Below are 18,806 nucleotides of genomic sequence, written 5' to 3' on the forward strand. Positions count from 1 at the left end.
AAGACAATACAACTTGCCGCCATTTTGTTCTGGGTGATAGGATAATTAGGTAGACATACATGAAGCACATACCCCGCATAAGTTCCTCGGTGTCCCTCGTTACCAAAATGGTCACTTGTAGCCAAATTTGTGATGTCGTACTTACGGCCTTCTTTGAGTACGATACAGCCAAAATCGTGCACATAAAAAGCAAGAAGGTTGGACTTATAAATCGGCTGATACAACTGGTTATTATCGTCTACATTATAGGGTAAGTTTTTGGCCTGATTGCACGCTTTGTATTTCGTAATACAGAAGGTGTTTTGTCTACGGGGTTGGAGACGTGTTAGCTTTTTATTATTCATTCAAAATAAACTCGAAATGTACTAAAAGTCAATAAAGGCGATAGGAGAGGGGTGGACCTAAAAGGACTGTAGACCGAATTGCAGGGAGATCGCAAGCTTGATTGGTTTCCAAGAAAATAGGATTACAGAAGGGGACCAGAAGCACTGGCTAAAAGCTCAAGCTTATTACATGTACGTTTTACCTTAATAGTTTTACGCAACTGAAAAAACTAAGACAGGCAAACCTAAACTCACCAAGTCGGAATGCTTAATGGCAGGTCAACCATTTTTTTCTTTGAAAATTGGGCTGGGTAATGTTTTTAAAGCTCTTTCAAAAATGAAGTTGTGTAATGAATGTACATGGGGTTTACACAGGGTTGACACATTATGCTAGCATAATTTGGGACACATACTATTGTTGGAGCATCGGAAATAATTCTGGCATAATAGTCTGATTTTGCAGGAAAAAAAAAATAAATAGAAATAATAATAAAAAATAAAAATAAAAATAAAATAAAAATTGATGGTTCGGCACAGTGACGTGCATGTTATATTTCTCGTGCCTTTGTTGTTTTGTGGGCATAATCTGTCAAATTTCCATTTGGCTGCAGCTGTTGTAAGTACTATTGTTAGTAACAACACTGTAGGCTTGATTTCATTTGATTTTCTTTTATTTCCTATAGAAAAGACCTGAAGTGGCCTTTTTTTCTACAATTTTTTGGGGGGAGGGGGTGAGCCAGCAATTTTTTTCAGCATGATAAGGAGCATAAATTATACTTTTGGATATTTTTAAAGGCCATTTTAATATCAAAGGACACTAACTACACTTTCCAAACTTCAACCTGTGAAATCCCTACCCTTTATATAACTCCAGCCTAAAAAAGGCATCCCTTTCGAGGGAGCCTCCCTGTTTAGCCCTCTAAAGGGAGTACTTCCTCCCTCCCCACCAAACAGACAATTGGGGCCCACACTGTAGGATCACAGTTTTTTAATTTTTTTTTATTTTTTTTTTTAAGTTGTTGTATTAGGGGTAAAGCAGCTAAAATTTTTCTAATGCAAAGTTTCTCAGATAGAAGCCTAATCATCTTTGAAATGCAAATTCCTTTAGTTTCCCCCCAGAATACCCCCCCCCCCAAAAAAAGATAAAATACATCTATCAAAAAGCCTTTAAACAAAGTTTTTTGTAGCTTAAGATTCTAGGCAGTGAGACTTCAAGGAAGAGAGGCAAGTTTATGAAGGGAACAGTGTGACATTTTATGTAGAGCAAGGAAGCTTCAGTCACTGGCCTTTTAAAAGAAGTTTCAATAAGAAGAGTTAAACAAAAACTTTTTGTTAGTGCACTGAAATTACTGAAATTTCTCGGACGTTTTGAGACTTCTGTCTCTTCTTCTCTTCTTCTCTTTAAAAGTATCAACGCTGATGATGAGGCAGAAGTCTCAAAGCATCCGAGAAATTTCGTATTTCAGCGCATTAACAAAAAGTTTTTGTTTAATTTTTGTCATATCATACATGTGCTACACAGTTTTTTCCTGATTTGTGTTTTTCAATAAGAAGAGTAGTTTTGTCCAAAAAAATATGCATTTTATTGAATAAATATTTTATTACTCTTTTTAAATTTTAAGATATGTGATTGTTTACAAGAAGGGGTACCAGGAGTTTCAGAAGCCCTACAGTTCTGTAACAACAAAAGTGAAGGGCCTATCACTTACAAACTTAACAAACAGCAGCAACGAACTCCCACTGTATGGAGGTGTTCATGTCTGGGACTCGTCTGATTTTGTTGTGCCTCCAGAGGTATTAATACAACATTTTAGTATTTAATTAATTAGTTAATCTTTATTTCAACACAGTTAATTATGCCATCAGCAAAACAAATACTTCACATAATCCTTACATAAATACTTATAATTTATTCTAATTATAAGCTATATCATAAGTACTTTAAGGCATGGCATTCATGGAAAGAAGCTTTTTATTAAGATACTACAACTTTTAAATGGAGGTGCGGTGGCCTAATGGTAAGCGCGCTTGACTCTGAGTGGAACGGCCCGGGTTTGAGGCCTGGCCGGGGCGCTGCATTGTGTTCTTGGGCAAGATACTTGAATTTACTGCTGGGGGTAACCCTGCGATGGACTAGTATCCCATCCAGGGGGGAGTAGCAATACTCCTAGTCGTTTAATGCTACGGAAGCCGGGATAAGCTCCGGCTGTATGGGCCACTTGGCTCGGACACAGACTTTACCTTTTTACCTTTTACAACTTTTAATTTGTCCAAGGGACTCTGGTTATATTGCACTGGAAGGTAGACTGTTCCATAGACCATGCTACTATATGTTAAGCTATTTTTTTAATAGTTTGTGTGTGGCAATGGAAAATTGAGTTTGTTCTCAGTGTCCCTAAGGTTGTACGCGGTTTCACATTTTTCAAATTTAGAACACAGATGGTCTGTAGCCAACCTGTGTAGTACTCAATACTTGTGGTTGCTTAGTGTGATAACAGAAGCAGTACTAAATCTAAACTAGTTAAACCTAGTAGACCAAGGAAGCTTCAGTCACTGGCCTTTTAAAAGAAGTTTCAATAAGAAGAGTTAAACAAAAACTTTTTGTTAGTACACTGAAATATGAAATTTCTCGGACATTTTGAGACTTCTGTCTCTTCTTTTCTTCTTCTCTTAAAAGTATAGATCTACGCTGATGATGAGACAGAGGTCTCAAAACGTCTGTGAGGGGGGGCACTCAAAAAAGTTTTATACGGGGAGGCTCCGCCCCAAGCTCTTACCCCTTACCCTTTTATATACCATTTTGACAGAAATTGTACCCCTTTCGTATACCCTTTTACTGAAAAAAGGTACCCCTTTCATATACCTAAAATACGTGACATAGCCTTAGAACAGGACATTTTCTTGTCATTTTGATGAAGCGCTTAATAAATTAAAATAATACAGCCATAAAGTGGGTCTGTTCGAAATATTTTAATTACAGGCCTTTTAAAAAACCTAAATGACGGATTTCCATACCCTTTCGTATACCTAAACTTGTGAAATCGCTACCCTTTTATATACCTGAAGCCTGAAAAAGGTACCCCTTTCGGGCGGAGCCTCCCAGTATAGGCCGTTATATGGAGTACTCCCCCCCCCCCGGGAGCAGGTGTTGAAGTAGTATTAAAATTTTGCATTGCAACAGTCAGCCAGTCATCCAGGTGGCCCTAACCAGGAGGGCAGGGTGTCCTTTTTCTAAAAGTATACCATTCAAATTACTAGCCCTGCTAGATACTTAGTATCTAGTCATCTAGCTAAAGCCCAGTTTTCAAACACCAAGAATAAGCTACCGTGGAACCTCTATTTAACAAACCACTATATAGTATATAGTAGTCCTTGGTCCTTCACCCTAGTAATTAGCAAAATAAATTATATGGAAAAGAACCCTGATATAATGAAACCTTGTTATAGCAAACATATTTTGCCAGTCCCTTGGCCCTTCGTTGTATCAAGGTTACACTGTACTAATTCCATGAATTAATATAAATTATAGTAAATTGGTGCAAAACCCCTTTTTTCAATGCTTGTCTTGATAACCAAACAATGATTTCTGTTTGTTTAATCTAGAGAACTCTTTAAATACAATTTCTCTCTTTCAGTAGTAGTCCTTTATTTTGTTTTGTGTTCTATGTACTCGATATCCCCAGGGGTAGTACTTGGGATTTCCAGTGAGGGGTATGATCAAATGGGGGCAAAAATCAAGGCCCAAAAAAATCCCTATGGCTTCCAACAAAACCCCAAGAAATCCCTGGACTTAGAATTCTTCTTCTTAGTACCTTGCCCCTGGATGGGGGATAGGGTAGGAGGACTTAAAATTAATCCCAAAAAAATCCCATGCCAAATTTCTGACCCTAAAATTTTTGGAAAGTGGGAATGATATAACAGAAAAAAACAACAACAGAAACACATTTGTTTGTAATTTATTTGCAGAACTTTAGAGCCAAGGTACTACCAAAAATCCTTAGATTTTTTTTTTCAATACTCCATCAAATCCCTACTTAAGGACCTTCGCGCTAACTGTTTATGCGCATCCCTACTGCACACGTAATTCATGTCGCAACGTCACGCCACGTCATGCACAAGCGCGCGCGCTGAGAAAACTTTCCAAACACGTATAGGGTTGGTAGCCGTTGCGTTAACTTCGCTTGCAGTTTCCTCTCTTAAACGGTCTGTGACCCCCACTTTTTTCGGGATATACCACCTTTACCGATAAATCTCTACTGATTGACAAAAAATGAGCAAATTTCCAATGTTGGAACTTTGTTATTTTTTCATTTTCTCCCCTCGCGCGCGACCAAATTAGTCACATTTTCCAGTCTCGAGTGTTCGCAAATCCAATTCTTTAAGGCAAGATTTTCCTTAAGGGACTTTAAAACCAAAATATATTTGTACAATAGACCCACTAAAATAAATTCAGACAAAGAAAGTTAGCCTACATCAATTAATTTAAAATATATTGTCGCCCGAAGCCGCTGAGGCCATATCGAGTGACGAAGTGAAATTTATCCAAATACGCGCCCTCTTTCGGTTATCATATTTCGGAAACGAAGTCGGTGACCCCCACTTTTTTTTACATTTCTGATAAAAGTAACTAATAAACTAGCTCTGGTGAAATTTTAAGAAAAATTGCAATGTTGGAAGATTTTCGCGCGAACGTCCTTAAATCAAGCCACCCCCAAAAATACTTGCCAAATTTTCCTACCTAAAAAAAAAATCCTGGTATCAAAAAATTCCAAAATATCCCCCAAAATCCTTTGATCTTTCCCATTACTTGAATCCAGAGTACCCCCCCCCCCCCCTAGGCCCAGACAGATTGTGCTCGGCAACTTTTGAGCAACGTTTTGGGTTTTTGGGCAACATTTTAGCAACTTTTTGGCTTTAAAAAGAGCAACTTTTCATGATTTTGCGAGCACAATCTGTCTAGGCCTACCCCCCCCTCCCCTGGGTTGGAGATCATCTACAAAATGGTGATGTTCTCTCATTTGATTTTTTTACCTGCATGTTTCAGATTTTGGCAATGAATATGACACAATGAAAGTAAACTAGTTTGAAAAAATTTAAAATGTAAACCAACGATAAATTTAAACCACAATTATCCACAACCCCACCCCACCCACTGAGACCATTTGCAAAGAAAGATCGAGAAGGATTCTGGGATTACAACTGACTCGTCCCCAGGGTATTCCGAGTGTTGCAAGACAATATGGCGGCCATAATCGAAGCAACGGCATCTGAAGGAAAAACGCCTTTATGGGAAGACTTTAGAAGAGAGATAAGTCATGTAGAAGATGAAGTAGCCGTTGTGACGTCTCAAGTCGCCGAACTGAGAAAAGCAAATGGAAATTTGAAGGGAAACCACTTGGCACTGGAAGAAAAAGTAAACGTGTTGACGTGTGAAGTGAACGATATGAATCGATCGTTGAAACGTTTTCAGTCAGAACAAGCGATTTTTGAAAGGAAAATCGAGGATTTAGATCAGACATGTTATGAGAGAGAGGTTTCTGAAGGAATGAATCTTTTGAGCGAGTTGTGCTGGCAAATACAATCTCTTATTTACCGAAAGGTTTTGCCAAATTCTTATGACGATAAAGAGTTTTACCAAGTGAAATACATCGAGGAAGATGTTGATGCTTTGGACAATGAACAAGAGCGAAGCTTAGCTGCTCAGGTGTGGGCTAAACTCAAGATGGAGCTGAATTGGGAAACGAAACAGTTCAACAGAACGATTAAATCGGTTCAAGAACCAAGAATTTATACAACTTATCCTAAATTAACTGAGGACTTGCTTCTTCAGACAGCAACACAAATGAGTAATGCAGGCATGTATGGCACTAAGACCTTTGAAAGTGTCAAGAAGTTGATCAGCGTATGGAAGAAACTTGTCAAAATACAATGAAAATTGAAATGCGTTGAAACATTATAATTGTGGTTTTGACAAACATGAACTCTACAGTTCTGTTTTCACTACCATCAACAACTAACAAACCTTGAAAAACGGAAACAAACAAAAATGGATCAAAATTGATCAATTTATAACCAACAGATGTGACCTTTTGTCCCGGTTGAAGTGAACTCCTGTTTCCCAAGTGGTCCGCTAAGATGATCGACGGCAGAAAAAAGTGTAAATCATTGGTCAAGATTTGAAATTCGGAGTTCAAATGTTTGTGAAAACCGGAATAATTTGTGGCACTTTTCAGAATTTACAAGAAATATGCTGTGAAGTTTACGTGTTTGTTGGTAGAAAACTGTTAGACTGACAATTTAATACATTACTTCTAGCACTTTCCAGAACTATGATGTTTTGCACAGCATCGAAATCCTTTTAAGTATTGTTAATCAATGTTTTGTTGACAGAGGATTCCATCTTTCTGCAAGTTTGATAGGGTGGGAAATTTTAAACAAGAATTAGATTAGGTGTGACAACAATAAAGTTTTTGAGATACTGACTTTTGGTATTTTCCTGAACCATGATAGTGTACAGTGTGGAAATCTTACAAACAATGATTCTTTAAATGGAGTCGATTGTTCAATAGAACACTTGAACAAATTTTTTTTTCAAATGTTAGCTTGAATTGGTGAACTCCATTCTTGTGCAAGTTTGAAAAGACTTGGAATATTAAACAACAAGTTAATTATATTATAAAATTTCTAACATGTTTAAGTTTACAGCCAGGTATGAGAAATTAAGACTTGATTTAGAGCCTTTTTGTGAGCCCATGTGACAACCAGACACCAATACCATTGGAGCACCATTCACACTTGTAAAAACAGACTACGAGCAGTCACTATTAATTTTATTTTCGCAGTCCGTCAAGCGTCAACGAAATGCCTTGTCCCCAATTTTCATGCCTTCACTGAGTTTGGGTTGTTTCCCACCTTAGTACTCCTTGGCCCAAATACTGGATTTTGATTAGTTAAGAGGTTCACTGAGATGACATCACTACGTGAAAACAAGACAAATTGCCATAACCCGTCAAAGTACTGTTAAGGTCAAGTCTGCATACGAGCCTAATGGCCGATGAGGCTGGGGCTTACCTCTGTTTCGGTAGCATGTAGCAACTAGGAGTATTTCTACCCCCTGGGTGTTATCCCCCAGCAGTAAATTTGCTACTATCCAATTATCGCTTGCGGAATGGGTGGATAGAGGTACTATGGAAGTAAAATGTCTTGCCCAAGAACACAACACAGCAACCCCTGCCAGGGCTCGAACCCAGACTGCTCAATCCAGAGTCCAGTGCGCTAACCATTAGCTCAGTGCGCCTCCCACACAAGTACTGTACAGATCCCTTGTTCTTTCAACTATAGACTGATGGGCTATATATACTTATTTTATTATTTTACAGGAAGATAATGCTGTGTTTATTATGACAAACATGATAATCTCACCTAACCAAACCCAATCCACATGTCCTGAGGACCCCAACTTTCCAGATGTAAAGTGCAAAAAGGACAGCGATTGTAAACGATTAGAACCTGTCAAAACTGGCCATGGTAAGTTACACAGGGGCATTAATGCTTCCAAGAATGCCAAAGTAGAGAATTGAAGAAGATCCCAAATCGTATTTCTAAATAACATTTTATAATAAAAAATATACTAGAACTTTCATTATTATTGACTCCAGATGTCTGTTGAAATTTTTTTTTTTTTTTTGGGCCGTTTCATAGACCATTTGCTTTGGTCTTGTTTTTGAAAAGGGACCCAAACGTGGGCAATGTTCTTAAACAAGGAATAATTATCTATTACCATTTGGTTTTGCTGACAACAGTTTAATAATTTCTAACATAATCTACGCACTTTCATAAAATAATCTACTTTTTTTAATACCGTTAATTATCAAAACTAGATATGGTCAGTGAAGTTATGAAGTTGTTGGTTTGCCATCTGTTTTAAAAAATTATTTGAGATTTTGTTGTTTTTGTTGTGGTTTAATTTTGTCTTTGGTTTAAAATTTTTCAAACCAGTTTGGTTTTTATTTTTCATTGTCTCATATTCATTACCGTACCATAATATGAAACAAAGGGCAACAAAAATCAAACTGGTTTGAAAAATTTTAAACTAAAGATAAAATTAAACCACAACATTTATAACTTATTAATAGTTTCCTTTACTTCTCAGGGCTTAAGACTGGAAAATGTGTGAAAGCTGATAGAGAACCATACGATGATGTTTGTGAAATCTACTCTTGGTGCCCAGTGGAGATAGATGAACTTCCCATGCCAGGCTACAATTTGAAGTGTGTAAAATGTGTGGTTCCAGAAAAAATGTCCATCTCCTGCCAACAGAAGGGCTAAGAAATTCCTGTGGGTGGGTGGGGTCACAAAGGCCAAAAACTTTAAGGAAATGTACAAAGCCTAATTGGAATTTACCAGAGGGCTGGGAGGGTCTTAGGAAAAATCCCTTCCATGGGGGAGGTAGTATACAAAATGAGACTTGGGGGAAAGTGTTTTTGCTAACTGTTTACTGGTGCGTTGGACCCATTAGACATATTAGAATGTGGCTACCATCCCAACTCCCGCCTTACAAAAAACACCATTGAAAATGTAATATTCCCCAAAGTTACTGAAAGTAATACTTCATTTGACAATTTTCTACCACAGAAAGTTTTGTGCCTACATCAATCACTTTCCTCAGGACTCCCTGCAATATCTGCTCTTTATAGGAACATTCTGTAGCATGAGCAGATTAAGCGGGGGGCCAAGGGGGCTGCAGTCTCCCTCTTTTCCTTGGCCCTGTTTAAAAACTAATAACCAACTGTTTTTAAGAGGTATTATGCAACCAGGGTTGTGTTATGGGTGTGGGACAAGGTTGCTGTCTTGCCAAATGTTTTCACTCCCCACCCCCTTTCTGAATTTTCTGTAACCACCTTGTGTACTGCTTTTAAAGATTACTTTTTCAACACTTCTTTTTTCCTTTTATAGGAAAAATGTTCCACTGCTTGATACTGCAAAGGATTTCACACTGCTCATTAAAAACAATGTACAGTTTCCCAAGTTTGGTGAATCACTGTAAGTATTAGTAATCATCTCATAAGCTCAGAATGTTGTGTTGTTTCAAAAAATATCAATACCCTACCATGGAAGGTTTTTTGAACGAGTTGTCAAAGCATGAGCCTGGGCTCCCTGTGGTTGTTATAAAAAAATATGTGGTTTCTTGGAGATATGAAATTTATCTTCTTGTGTTCAATCTATATCTCACGAGTAAGCTTCAAAGATAAATTTCATATCTCCACACACCATGTATTATACTCTATACATCACCTTATTGTTTGAAAGTAAATGGGTCGTAAGTTGTTGTTAAAGGACTAATGCAAAAAACTTTCAGAGTTTAGTGTTTAGGCAATATCAAAGCATTAAATATTTTTTATTTGTCAATTAATCCATTTTGATGTAGGAGAAACATCATTACAGAAAATGCAACCTACTTAAAGACCTGTAGTTACGACCCTGACACTGATCCTCTGTGCCCTATATTCAATCTTGGAAAAATTGTAGAACTGGCAAAAGTTGACTTTAATGATATAGCATATCAGGTATGTTGGTTTCTATTTAGAGGGATTCACTGAGGGGTATTTCCCTTTCTATCATAACTGAGAAAGTTCTAGCGCAATCATTGGTTGAAGGTTATGGTTAATGAGATTATAGACCATCCCAGATTATCAACCATTCGGAAAACTTGAGATACTTTGTAAAAAGGCAGCTGGAATGGAACATTTTAGAAGAAATTTCCACACATTTGTCGACTTCAAGTGAAAAATGTGATCTTATGAACTGTCCCCAGGGGGGTACTCCGGCTTGTAAATGACGGGGATGATCGAAGGATTTTTTGGGGTTTGAAATTTTCGATTCTGGGATTTTTTTGGGTAAGAAGATTTGGCAAGTATTTTTTTGGGTGACTTGATTCAAATAGGGGACCTTTTAGGGTATAAAAAACAAACTAAAGTGCGTTGGCGTATTTATGGTATGATGAATAATCAAACGCGAGCGTTATTGCCCCTCCTGGCAATTTAGGGGTAATTTGACAAGGGATTTTTTTAGGGGTTATTTTTGGTCCAGGGATTTTTTTGGGTAATGTCGGAAGACTTAGGGATTTTCTGGGGTCCTGAGTTTTGCCTTCATTCGATCATCCCGTCATTAACAAGTCGGAGTACCCCCCTGGGGAACTGTCACACACACCAATGACTTTGCACTGATTAAGCACCTAATTTGCTGGTAAATTTTACACTTTGACTTCTAGATCATAGAAAATAATGCCATAAAATGTCTGTAACATTGATAGAAGTGAAACCATTCACCTAATGGCTTGTCGTTCCACTTGAGTTTTTGAACATTTTTATTTTTATGATGTCATTTCTGTGGCCTATAAGAGTGTATGTATACCATGGGGGAATTTGGTCGATTTGTAAAATGTAATCTAATCTATATGTACCTGTACCATGGTATGTGTCACCCAGAGCGTTTGGTTTCTATTTCCTCCCACACTCAAACACATCATCCTTACATGTGATTTTGCCTATGTGGGAGAGAACAAAAGATCATGGAATTTGCACGGCGCAGAGCACAAGCCAGGCAAAAGATCTGATAACGAAAGCGCAATAAGATTTCACGCGGAAACAACAGACCATGACATTCATCCGGATTATGTAGAAATTTTAGAAAGATTTGTCATCAATAGGCAACAACGTCTATTCCTAGAAGCGCTGCATTTTATCTAGGACATTAACTGTGTGAATGAGCATGTGCATTTCCCACAAGTTTATTTAACATTGGGAACATCCCTAGAGACCGGCCGCGTATGAAAAACTTATTATGCAAAAACTGAACCAATTTTAACTCTGATGAAGGTAGCAGAGAGTTACCGAAAATTCAGTTTTATACGTTTTTGCCAACATTTTTAGATCAGATACAAACCAAAATTTTATTACATCATCCTTTTTTATTTTCTTTATTCTAGGGTGGGGTCATGGCCATAGTCATCACATGGAATTGTAACTTTGACCCACTGGCATATTTTTGTGAACCTAAGTATTCATTCAGAAGGTCAAACAACATATGAACGTTTGGTGGTTTTGTTTTTTTTTGGGAATTTTAAATTAGGGGGGATTTTTATAAATGCTTTTATTTAAGTCTGTATCTTATTGATAACTGTTGTTTGTTAGTTTGGATCCCTTACCTTTAAAAGCTTGCAAATATCTTGTGTTAAAAAAATTGTTTGAAAAAGATTTGCTTGCTACTACAAAGCTACAATCCTGGAAAAAAGTTCTTGGGACACTTAACAGAATAGTACTGAGTGACAAATCCTTTTGAGTTGTTTTCCGAGCCCCCCTCCCCCCTAAAGAAAACAATGTTGAAATATTGTTGGATGGGTTGTAGTCAACATTGCATTGGGGGTGGGAAAGAGGAAGTGAAGACAATACCCACCTTTTATCAAAAAGATGAAGTGTCCCAAGACTTTTGTCTAGGATTGTAGTTAGCATAAAGTAAGTTTTATTAGTTTTTTTTTTTTTAATTGACAAATCTTAATGCCCTTTCTTTGACACAGTACTCTTACATTAACCTTATTCTTCTGTGACACGCTGAAAACCCTTGTAAATATTAGCAGCAATAACAGTGCGATCAATGATTCATAATGAGTGATTGAAGTGCTTGTTTTTTTTTTCTGTTTAGACTGGATGATTCCAAATCACCGATTGCTCCAGGCTATAATTTCAGGCATGTATAATTTTTATTTGTTGGTATTGATACATGTAGTATATTTTTTGTCTTCTACATGTTACTAATTTATGCATGATCCTTGATCGCTAGTTGAATTCAACCTAGCTTTTTGTTTCAACTTGGTTTCAGATATTCTAATTACTTTGTTCAAGACAACGTTCTTCACAGAAGTCTGATTAAGGCCTATGGCATACGCTTTATGGTCATGGTTTATGGAGAGGTTAATCACATTTATTACTTTATTGAAATTATATTTTAATAATTAAAAGTAGATCATAGTCTTTTTCTTTTGAATAATTGTTTAGTGTTATAATTTTGAATTTAAGGTGAAGACAACTTGATTGTGAATTAAAAGTTATTGATTTTGCTAATTAATGCAGCAATGTAGAGCTGTATGCTAGTTGTACATGTAAGCTCAAGTTTAGTTTTTTTTTGAAAGAGGCTGGTGGAGATCACTAGAGTCTCTTTTTTTTGTTTGGTTTAGAAAAACTGAAAAAGACAAACTTCAAATTCTGTATTTGTCCCTAATTTTAAGGCACTGTTTTACTTTTTGATGATTGACTGAAAAATGAAGCCCTCGCCTTTCTCTGATCTGGGAATTCCCATGTTTGAGTTATATATTTGTGTTAATTACCCTATTTTTGAATGTTTCTTTTACTTAGGGAGGCAAGTTTAGTGCGATTCCACTGTTTCTTAATCTGGGCTCAGGCCTTGCCCTGCTTAGCATTGTAAGTACTCATAATTTAATGCATCACCTTTTGCAGTGTTGCAAAATTATAAACATTAAGATACAAAATCAAACCTTGCTCAACTAGCCATTTCTCTAATTAAAAAAAATGTTGTTACCTTGTTAATTTAAAAAGTTTGCTTCCAATTTTAAAATCATTTTTTTCAAAGTTCAACAGTTTTTTAACTCCAGTTTTTATCCAGAAAGTTATAGTAACCCACAACATTTTTTTTTGCACCTCACCATACATTGTACAACAGGCATGTTCTTTTGTTCAGTGATAAATGGAAAACAATTCTGTCAGCTGCGTGGTACAGGAAACAAAATGTGCCTTAAAAAATAAGTACTTTTAAACTGGGCACCTGAGTCAGCCGCCCAGTTTGAATTAAGAATTCAACAACCTCTAGGTTGTCACATGCTCTTCTCGTGTGCGCACCTTTGAACTCAAATCTGGCTTCACGACACCATCTTTTAAACTGAAATCAGACTACAACATTTCCATTGATGGAGAGCTAAGCCCGAAATGTTTGGAACTTTGAACTTATTTTATGGCACTTTGACTATTGACCTGTTAGGAGAGAATGTTTATTATCTTTTGAATTTTTAATGTTGTTTTGTTGCAGGCTACAGTTCTGTGTGACATTGTAGTGTTGTACGTCCTTCAGAAGAAGTATTTCTACAGAGAGAAAAAGTATCTACTTGTTGACGATGATTCAGATGATGACGATGGATCTGAAGGCAATCGGGTAATTTGAAAAATGCTCAGAATGCAGAGTAAATAGCTGCCTGTCTTTTTTGGGGGGTGGGGGACAGGGGGTTTGAACCTCCCACTTCCCATAACTTTCCTCCTGCTTCCCGCCCCTTTCCACACTGGTTACCTCCTCCTTGTCCCATTTTTTTTGCAAAACATAATGAAATGTTGTGATGTAAATAATAAAGATGGTAAATTTTAAGCTCGGTGATAAAGAATGAAGATGAATTTTTCAACAATGACACAAGCATGGGACAAAGAAAAATTCTGAGTCCCCGACGGGAATCAAACCCATGGCCTCCCAGATACCGGTTGGGCGCTCTAGCCAACTGAGCTACGAGAGACTCGTGGTGAGCTGGGCCATTTACTGGGTTGATATGTGACACGCGTACTGCATACTCCTAGGATCAGCAATGTCGAAATCATCAAGTGTGTTGTAAATAATAAAGATGGTAAATTTTAAGCTCGGTGAGCTTAAAATTTACCATCTTGTCCCATGCTCATGTCATTGTTGAAAAATTCATCTTCATAATGTTGCGATATTTTCAATTTTTGCCCGTTCTTGCCAACTTGGGAATCCCACTTCTGCTCTCTTTTCTACCACCTACTGCCACTTTTTTCCCGTGCTCCCAGTCTCCATTTCTTTGCCCAATTCCTTCCAACCTTCAAAACATGTCTGGGAATTGACTTGGAAAATTTCACACTGATGACATAGCTGTCTGGAGAAACATTCAGTTTCTCTTATTGGATTTTGGGAGAGGGGGGGGGTGAATAGACTCACGGATCGACGGATTTGCCCTTGAAAAGCGCACAGATTATAGATGTTTACATTACATTGGGCAGATTTGCATAATGTCATTATGGAGAGAGAACAATAGGAAAGTGATGGAAATATCAAACTCTCAGTGGGAAGTGGGGCATGAATCAAAAAACATTTCATTCCTGTGTCTGACTCGTCCCCAGTCGTCTTTTGAGTCCGTCGAGTCAGTTCCTGTGTGGTATCTGAACAAAAAAGAGATTACAACTCAGTCCCATCTATTCATTCCCAAGAGTGATCAATATCCAATTTCTGCTTGCACTCTCCATGCATTATCAAACAGGTTATTGATAGATGAAAACAGTCGTATTTTTGGATTCGGTTGGGGGGGGGGGAAAATAAAAAAATAGATAAACTAATAACTAAATTGGAAACTAAAGAAAACCACCAACTTAGCTAATAGTGTGCACATGGAATTGTGATAATAAGTTCTGGCTTTATTTTTGCTCAAAAAGGTTATTGACTTGGAATTATTTTCCATTGGGCATATTTCCAGAGTGGCTTACTATTAAAAGGAATTTTGCCTTATTAGTCAGGCTTATACTAGTGGAGCGATTTAGCCTCTGAAAACCTTCATGATGTTAAAACTGCCTAAATATAAGTCTGTGAAGACAAATTATACAACATGAGATGATTTTGTGGGTATTCTTTGTTGGAGGGTGGGGGGGGGGGGGGATTTATTTCGAGTGATATGTAAAGTCCTCAAATTCTACACTTCTGCCACAAGCTAAATGTTTATCCCTTTCTCTCTGAGATGATCTACCATGGTTAACGCCAGTTTATTTTTTACCAACAAAAATAATTTTTTCATTATGTTTCCATGGGCATGATTGGCAGCTTATAGAGTACAGCACAGATGATACTGGTAACGTCAACTAACAAGGAACAAGCCTTAAATACCTATAAGGTATTTACCACAAATGCAGTGATTTTAAGTCTTTGCTGTACATAATTTCTTCAAGAGAAACCAAACATGCATTTCAGTACATTAGCCATCCTGGCTTCCTGCTGATTTATTTACCAAATGTGATTCTACAATCAAACTTATTATTTTTTGGATTTTCTATCGTCTAGATATGTTCGGAGTTTCTCAAACTCTCGCCTAAAATATTCTCACTGTTGTCACCACACACAAACGCCCAGCCCTTACTTAAGCATACAATTCAAGATATTTTACAGTTTATAATTTCCAATGCATTGTATCCTTTATGGGAGTACTCATTATGCAAATTATGTTGTGGCTGGGTATGTATAGTTTTTTTCCTCTCTTTTTTTAATTTAATTTTTATTTTATTATCTTATTTATTCCTCTCTTGATTTAAGTGACCAACAGAGTTCCTCTTATGATGCCTTTTTTTGAGCTTCTGCTCTTTTCTGCCTCTAGGCTAAGTTTTCTTCATAACTTAGTCTAGCTTGGGCCATCTGGGAGTGATGGATTGCTTGTGGGAATGGATATAACTATTAACGAGCTAAACCTTTCACTCCTTAAGTCTGTGAATGAAACCCTAGTGTGCGTTACAAAGCTATTTTTGCTGTACAAGGTGGCTCTTAATGAAAGCTATGCTGAGCAATGCATTCAAGTGGTACTGTTTATTACGCTTTACAAAGTGGTTTCAACTTTAAAGTCTGTGATTGAAACCCAGATTTGCGATTTGGTAAACAAAAGTTATCGAGTAGTATTTTTTGTTAAATTTCAGGATATTGTAAAATGAGTTTTTCCCTAGTTTTTAAGTTTGACACTCTTGGGAGTGAATAATAATAACTATAATGATAACGATAATGATAATGAGTGGCCTTCTTAAAAAAATAATAACATTAAAAGCGCTCTGTTAAATCTCTAAGGGGACTACAGAAAGGAGCTTATATCAATTATCGTAAGTCAGCTAGTGCAATTATCTTTTGCAACAGAGTAACGCAAAAGGAAAAAACATATAGTAAGTTATAATAAATGTTTGTGGGTTCATTAAGTTTCTTGGCTTGCCTTCTTGAAAGTATTATAAAGAGAGAGGTGGGGTAATAGGGGCTCAAAGAAGGGAATGAGGAGAGGAGCTTAAAGGGCGTTACTCTATTTAGACCCTGGGGGGACTCTCGGATAATAGGGATGGGGATGCTCGTCGAAAAATTTGTATGTGACAAATTTGGGCGTGGCTCAAGCTAATGACACCATTTTTCGCTGTTTTTTATTTCTTCATGTCCAACCCTAAACGAGGGCTTGACGGCAAAAAATAATGGCGTTCTGCCTTGAACACTTAAAGTGAGACCAAAATCCTTGATGTAAACTCCTAAGCGAGATGACGAGCATCCCCGTCTCTTTTATGTGGGAGGCCCCTATCCCCACCCCCTCCCGCACCCCTTCCCCAGATTTAGACTTCAATTACAAAATATTAGTTAACTGGCCGGGGGATAACTGCTGATAGTTGATTCCTGACTATGCTGTCAGCTGCAGTTGAAGTCTTGTAACGTCATTCAAATTTTGTTGTGTGTATTCTGCTTGATTATTACTATTATTATCGTCTTTTTGTTTTTGACAACAGCAGTCAAGATCCCAAGGTCTCAATAGTACTGGTAGCATGGACCGTGATAGAAAGAAGTATTCACCGATACAAAATGACGATGAATCCACAGAAGCCGACAATACACAGAGATAATAGGTACCTTATTGAAACCAAATTACTGGAGTTCTGTGCGCCTCTACAACTCGGAGTCTGGCCAGTTTGACATTTTTATGAAGATTACTGGTCGATTAATCACTTTTAGATCTTTTAAGTACGACACCAATACCTCGGAACAGTTACACATAAAGAAATTTCAGTAATTAATTTATTCTTAGTAATTAATTATCATAATGATAATTCTAATTGTTATAACGTGCATAATAATTATATATTAGGTATTTGTGTTTTTGGCTCCCTTAACATTTAGCCTGTAGTATGTACTGTTTTTAGAGCTGTAAGGTACATTAAGTTTTTTTTCGTTCGTTTGTTTTTTTTTTTTTTTACTGTGTTGTTTGCAATGAATGTGCCAAGAAGCCGTGGGTCCCCAACTGGGTTTCACTTTGCACTTCTTAATGATAATGTAATGTTTAATAAAACTCATTGCAGTAAAAAACTGAATTCCAGAGTAAAATACAAGGTAAAAAATGGAAACATGTAACCAAAAATGTAACCAAAGTCATAAAAATGTAGCAGCTTTTGTTAACGAGTTAACGGATATATTTTTTAAACGAAATTTATTCGTTAAACCTAGCAACGATTGAGATCAATTATTTTAATTTTCTATGTATTTTTCTTAAAGGTTATCATAAAGCAGTGATAGAAAGATCGATTCTTTGTGCAGGTTTCGAATATAAACGTATTCATTCGTCAGTAGCCTCTAACGAAAACGAAAGTAAGAAAACTCAGATGACTTCTATCAATATACTTCAATTATTATCCCTAAAAATTCATCATTCAGTAAACTTACTTCTCTAGGGAAGGGTGTTCCAAAACTTCTGATAAGGCCCAGAATCAAGGAAACCTGCGTTAAGCGATCGTTGCAGATTTGTGTAAAAGAACTGATTTACTTTTTAATAGAAATTACAGTTTCGAATGATTGCGTCATTCAAAAGTCATTTGAACTTGGAAACAGAAAATTGAAACCACTCTTGATTTATGAAAACTCTTCTCACTTTTTTACTCTTATGATGTCATTTAAATTTTTAAAATTATAAATGAAATAATAAGACCTTAAAAGTGAGATTAAAAACATCTGACGTTACGAGGACCACATAAATCCTTTAGCCGAAACCAATCCTCTTCATTACAAGAAATTTGTCAAAAAATTATATAAGAGCGAACGAGGTGATGGACCTTTTTCTTCTGATAAATAATGTTCTTTTGTCGCAATGTGTTTTGTGTAATTTTTTTATACCTTAGTGGGTGGGTTACAGGAGACTCTGTCCCTGTTGTATCGATCCATACTCTTTATTTTGACCCTTTGATAGATTCCGAGATATGACAATGTTATTCTAAGAGATAATTCCGTGTTCCGATAGATATATTCCGCACTACAGAGATAGATCAATGTCCGCACTAGACTCCTTTCCGTTCCCTCGATTCCTTTCTTGCACACGTTTTTAAGTGTCAATCACGAGACTCGACTCAGACCTCGCAGGTCAAACCAGCCCCAGCCCTTAGCTATTTACAACAGTCCCAAAGTTGGACTCTGCGGGTACGCGATAAATGTATCTTTGTGGTGACCTGTTTAGAACCCATTAGTTTATGAATATTTTATTAGGATTCAAGTCATTACTTGTTGTAATCTAGTCATACATTATTCACAGAAGGGTAATAGTGGAACCCCGTTCGTCTCGTATCATTCCGATAGTTTGTCTTGTCGAAAAAATTGGGGGGAACCAAAAAAAACCTTAATTATATTAAAATTTTCTACATAATCAGCAAA

General features: G+C 36.9%; 2 protein-coding genes across 3 annotated transcripts in view; one reads left to right on the plus strand and one right to left on the minus strand.

Moving 5' to 3' along the window:
- Window positions 1-18,806, minus strand: part of LOC144645265 (uncharacterized) — a 51,250-nt gene that overhangs the window by 7,904 nt on the left and 24,540 nt on the right. The window lies entirely within an intron of this gene.
- Window positions 18-17,444, plus strand: LOC144645350 (P2X purinoceptor 4-like). 2 transcript variants are annotated; one of them, XM_078504899.1, is made up of 13 exons: window positions 18-250; window positions 1,946-2,117; window positions 7,703-7,850; window positions 8,476-8,593; window positions 9,279-9,365; window positions 9,751-9,889; window positions 11,311-11,396; window positions 12,024-12,068; window positions 12,201-12,291; window positions 12,734-12,799; window positions 13,422-13,544; window positions 15,204-15,273; window positions 16,901-17,038. In XM_078504899.1, the coding sequence occupies exons 1-12, from the start codon at window positions 60-62 to the stop codon at window positions 15,243-15,245; spliced, it is 1,308 nt and encodes a 435-aa protein (XP_078361025.1). In that variant the 5' UTR covers window positions 18-59; the 3' UTR covers window positions 15,246-15,273; window positions 16,901-17,038. The 2 variants fall into 2 exon arrangements, with proteins under 2 accessions (XP_078361025.1, XP_078361024.1); XM_078504898.1 differs by lacking the exon at window positions 15,204-15,273 and having other exon boundaries at window positions 19-250; window positions 16,901-17,444.

The sequence above is a fragment of the Oculina patagonica genome, chromosome 3 (genome assembly GCF_052425735.1).
Source record: "Oculina patagonica isolate OP01 chromosome 3, crgOcupat, whole genome shotgun sequence".
In the NCBI taxonomy this organism is placed as follows: domain Eukaryota; kingdom Metazoa; phylum Cnidaria; class Anthozoa; order Scleractinia; family Oculinidae; genus Oculina; species Oculina patagonica.

Coding starts and splice junctions, on each gene's coding strand:
- LOC144645350 (XM_078504898.1), top strand. CDS start 60: ATGAAGCACATACCCCGCATAAGTTCCTCGGTGTCCCTCGTTACCAAA. Junction 251..1,945: donor ATTATCGTCTACATTATAGG/GTAAGTTTTTGG, acceptor TTAAATTTTAAG/ATATGTGATTGTTTACAAGA. Junction 9,890..11,310: donor TTAATGATATAGCATATCAG/GTATGTTGGTTT, acceptor TCTTTATTCTAG/GGTGGGGTCATGGCCATAGT.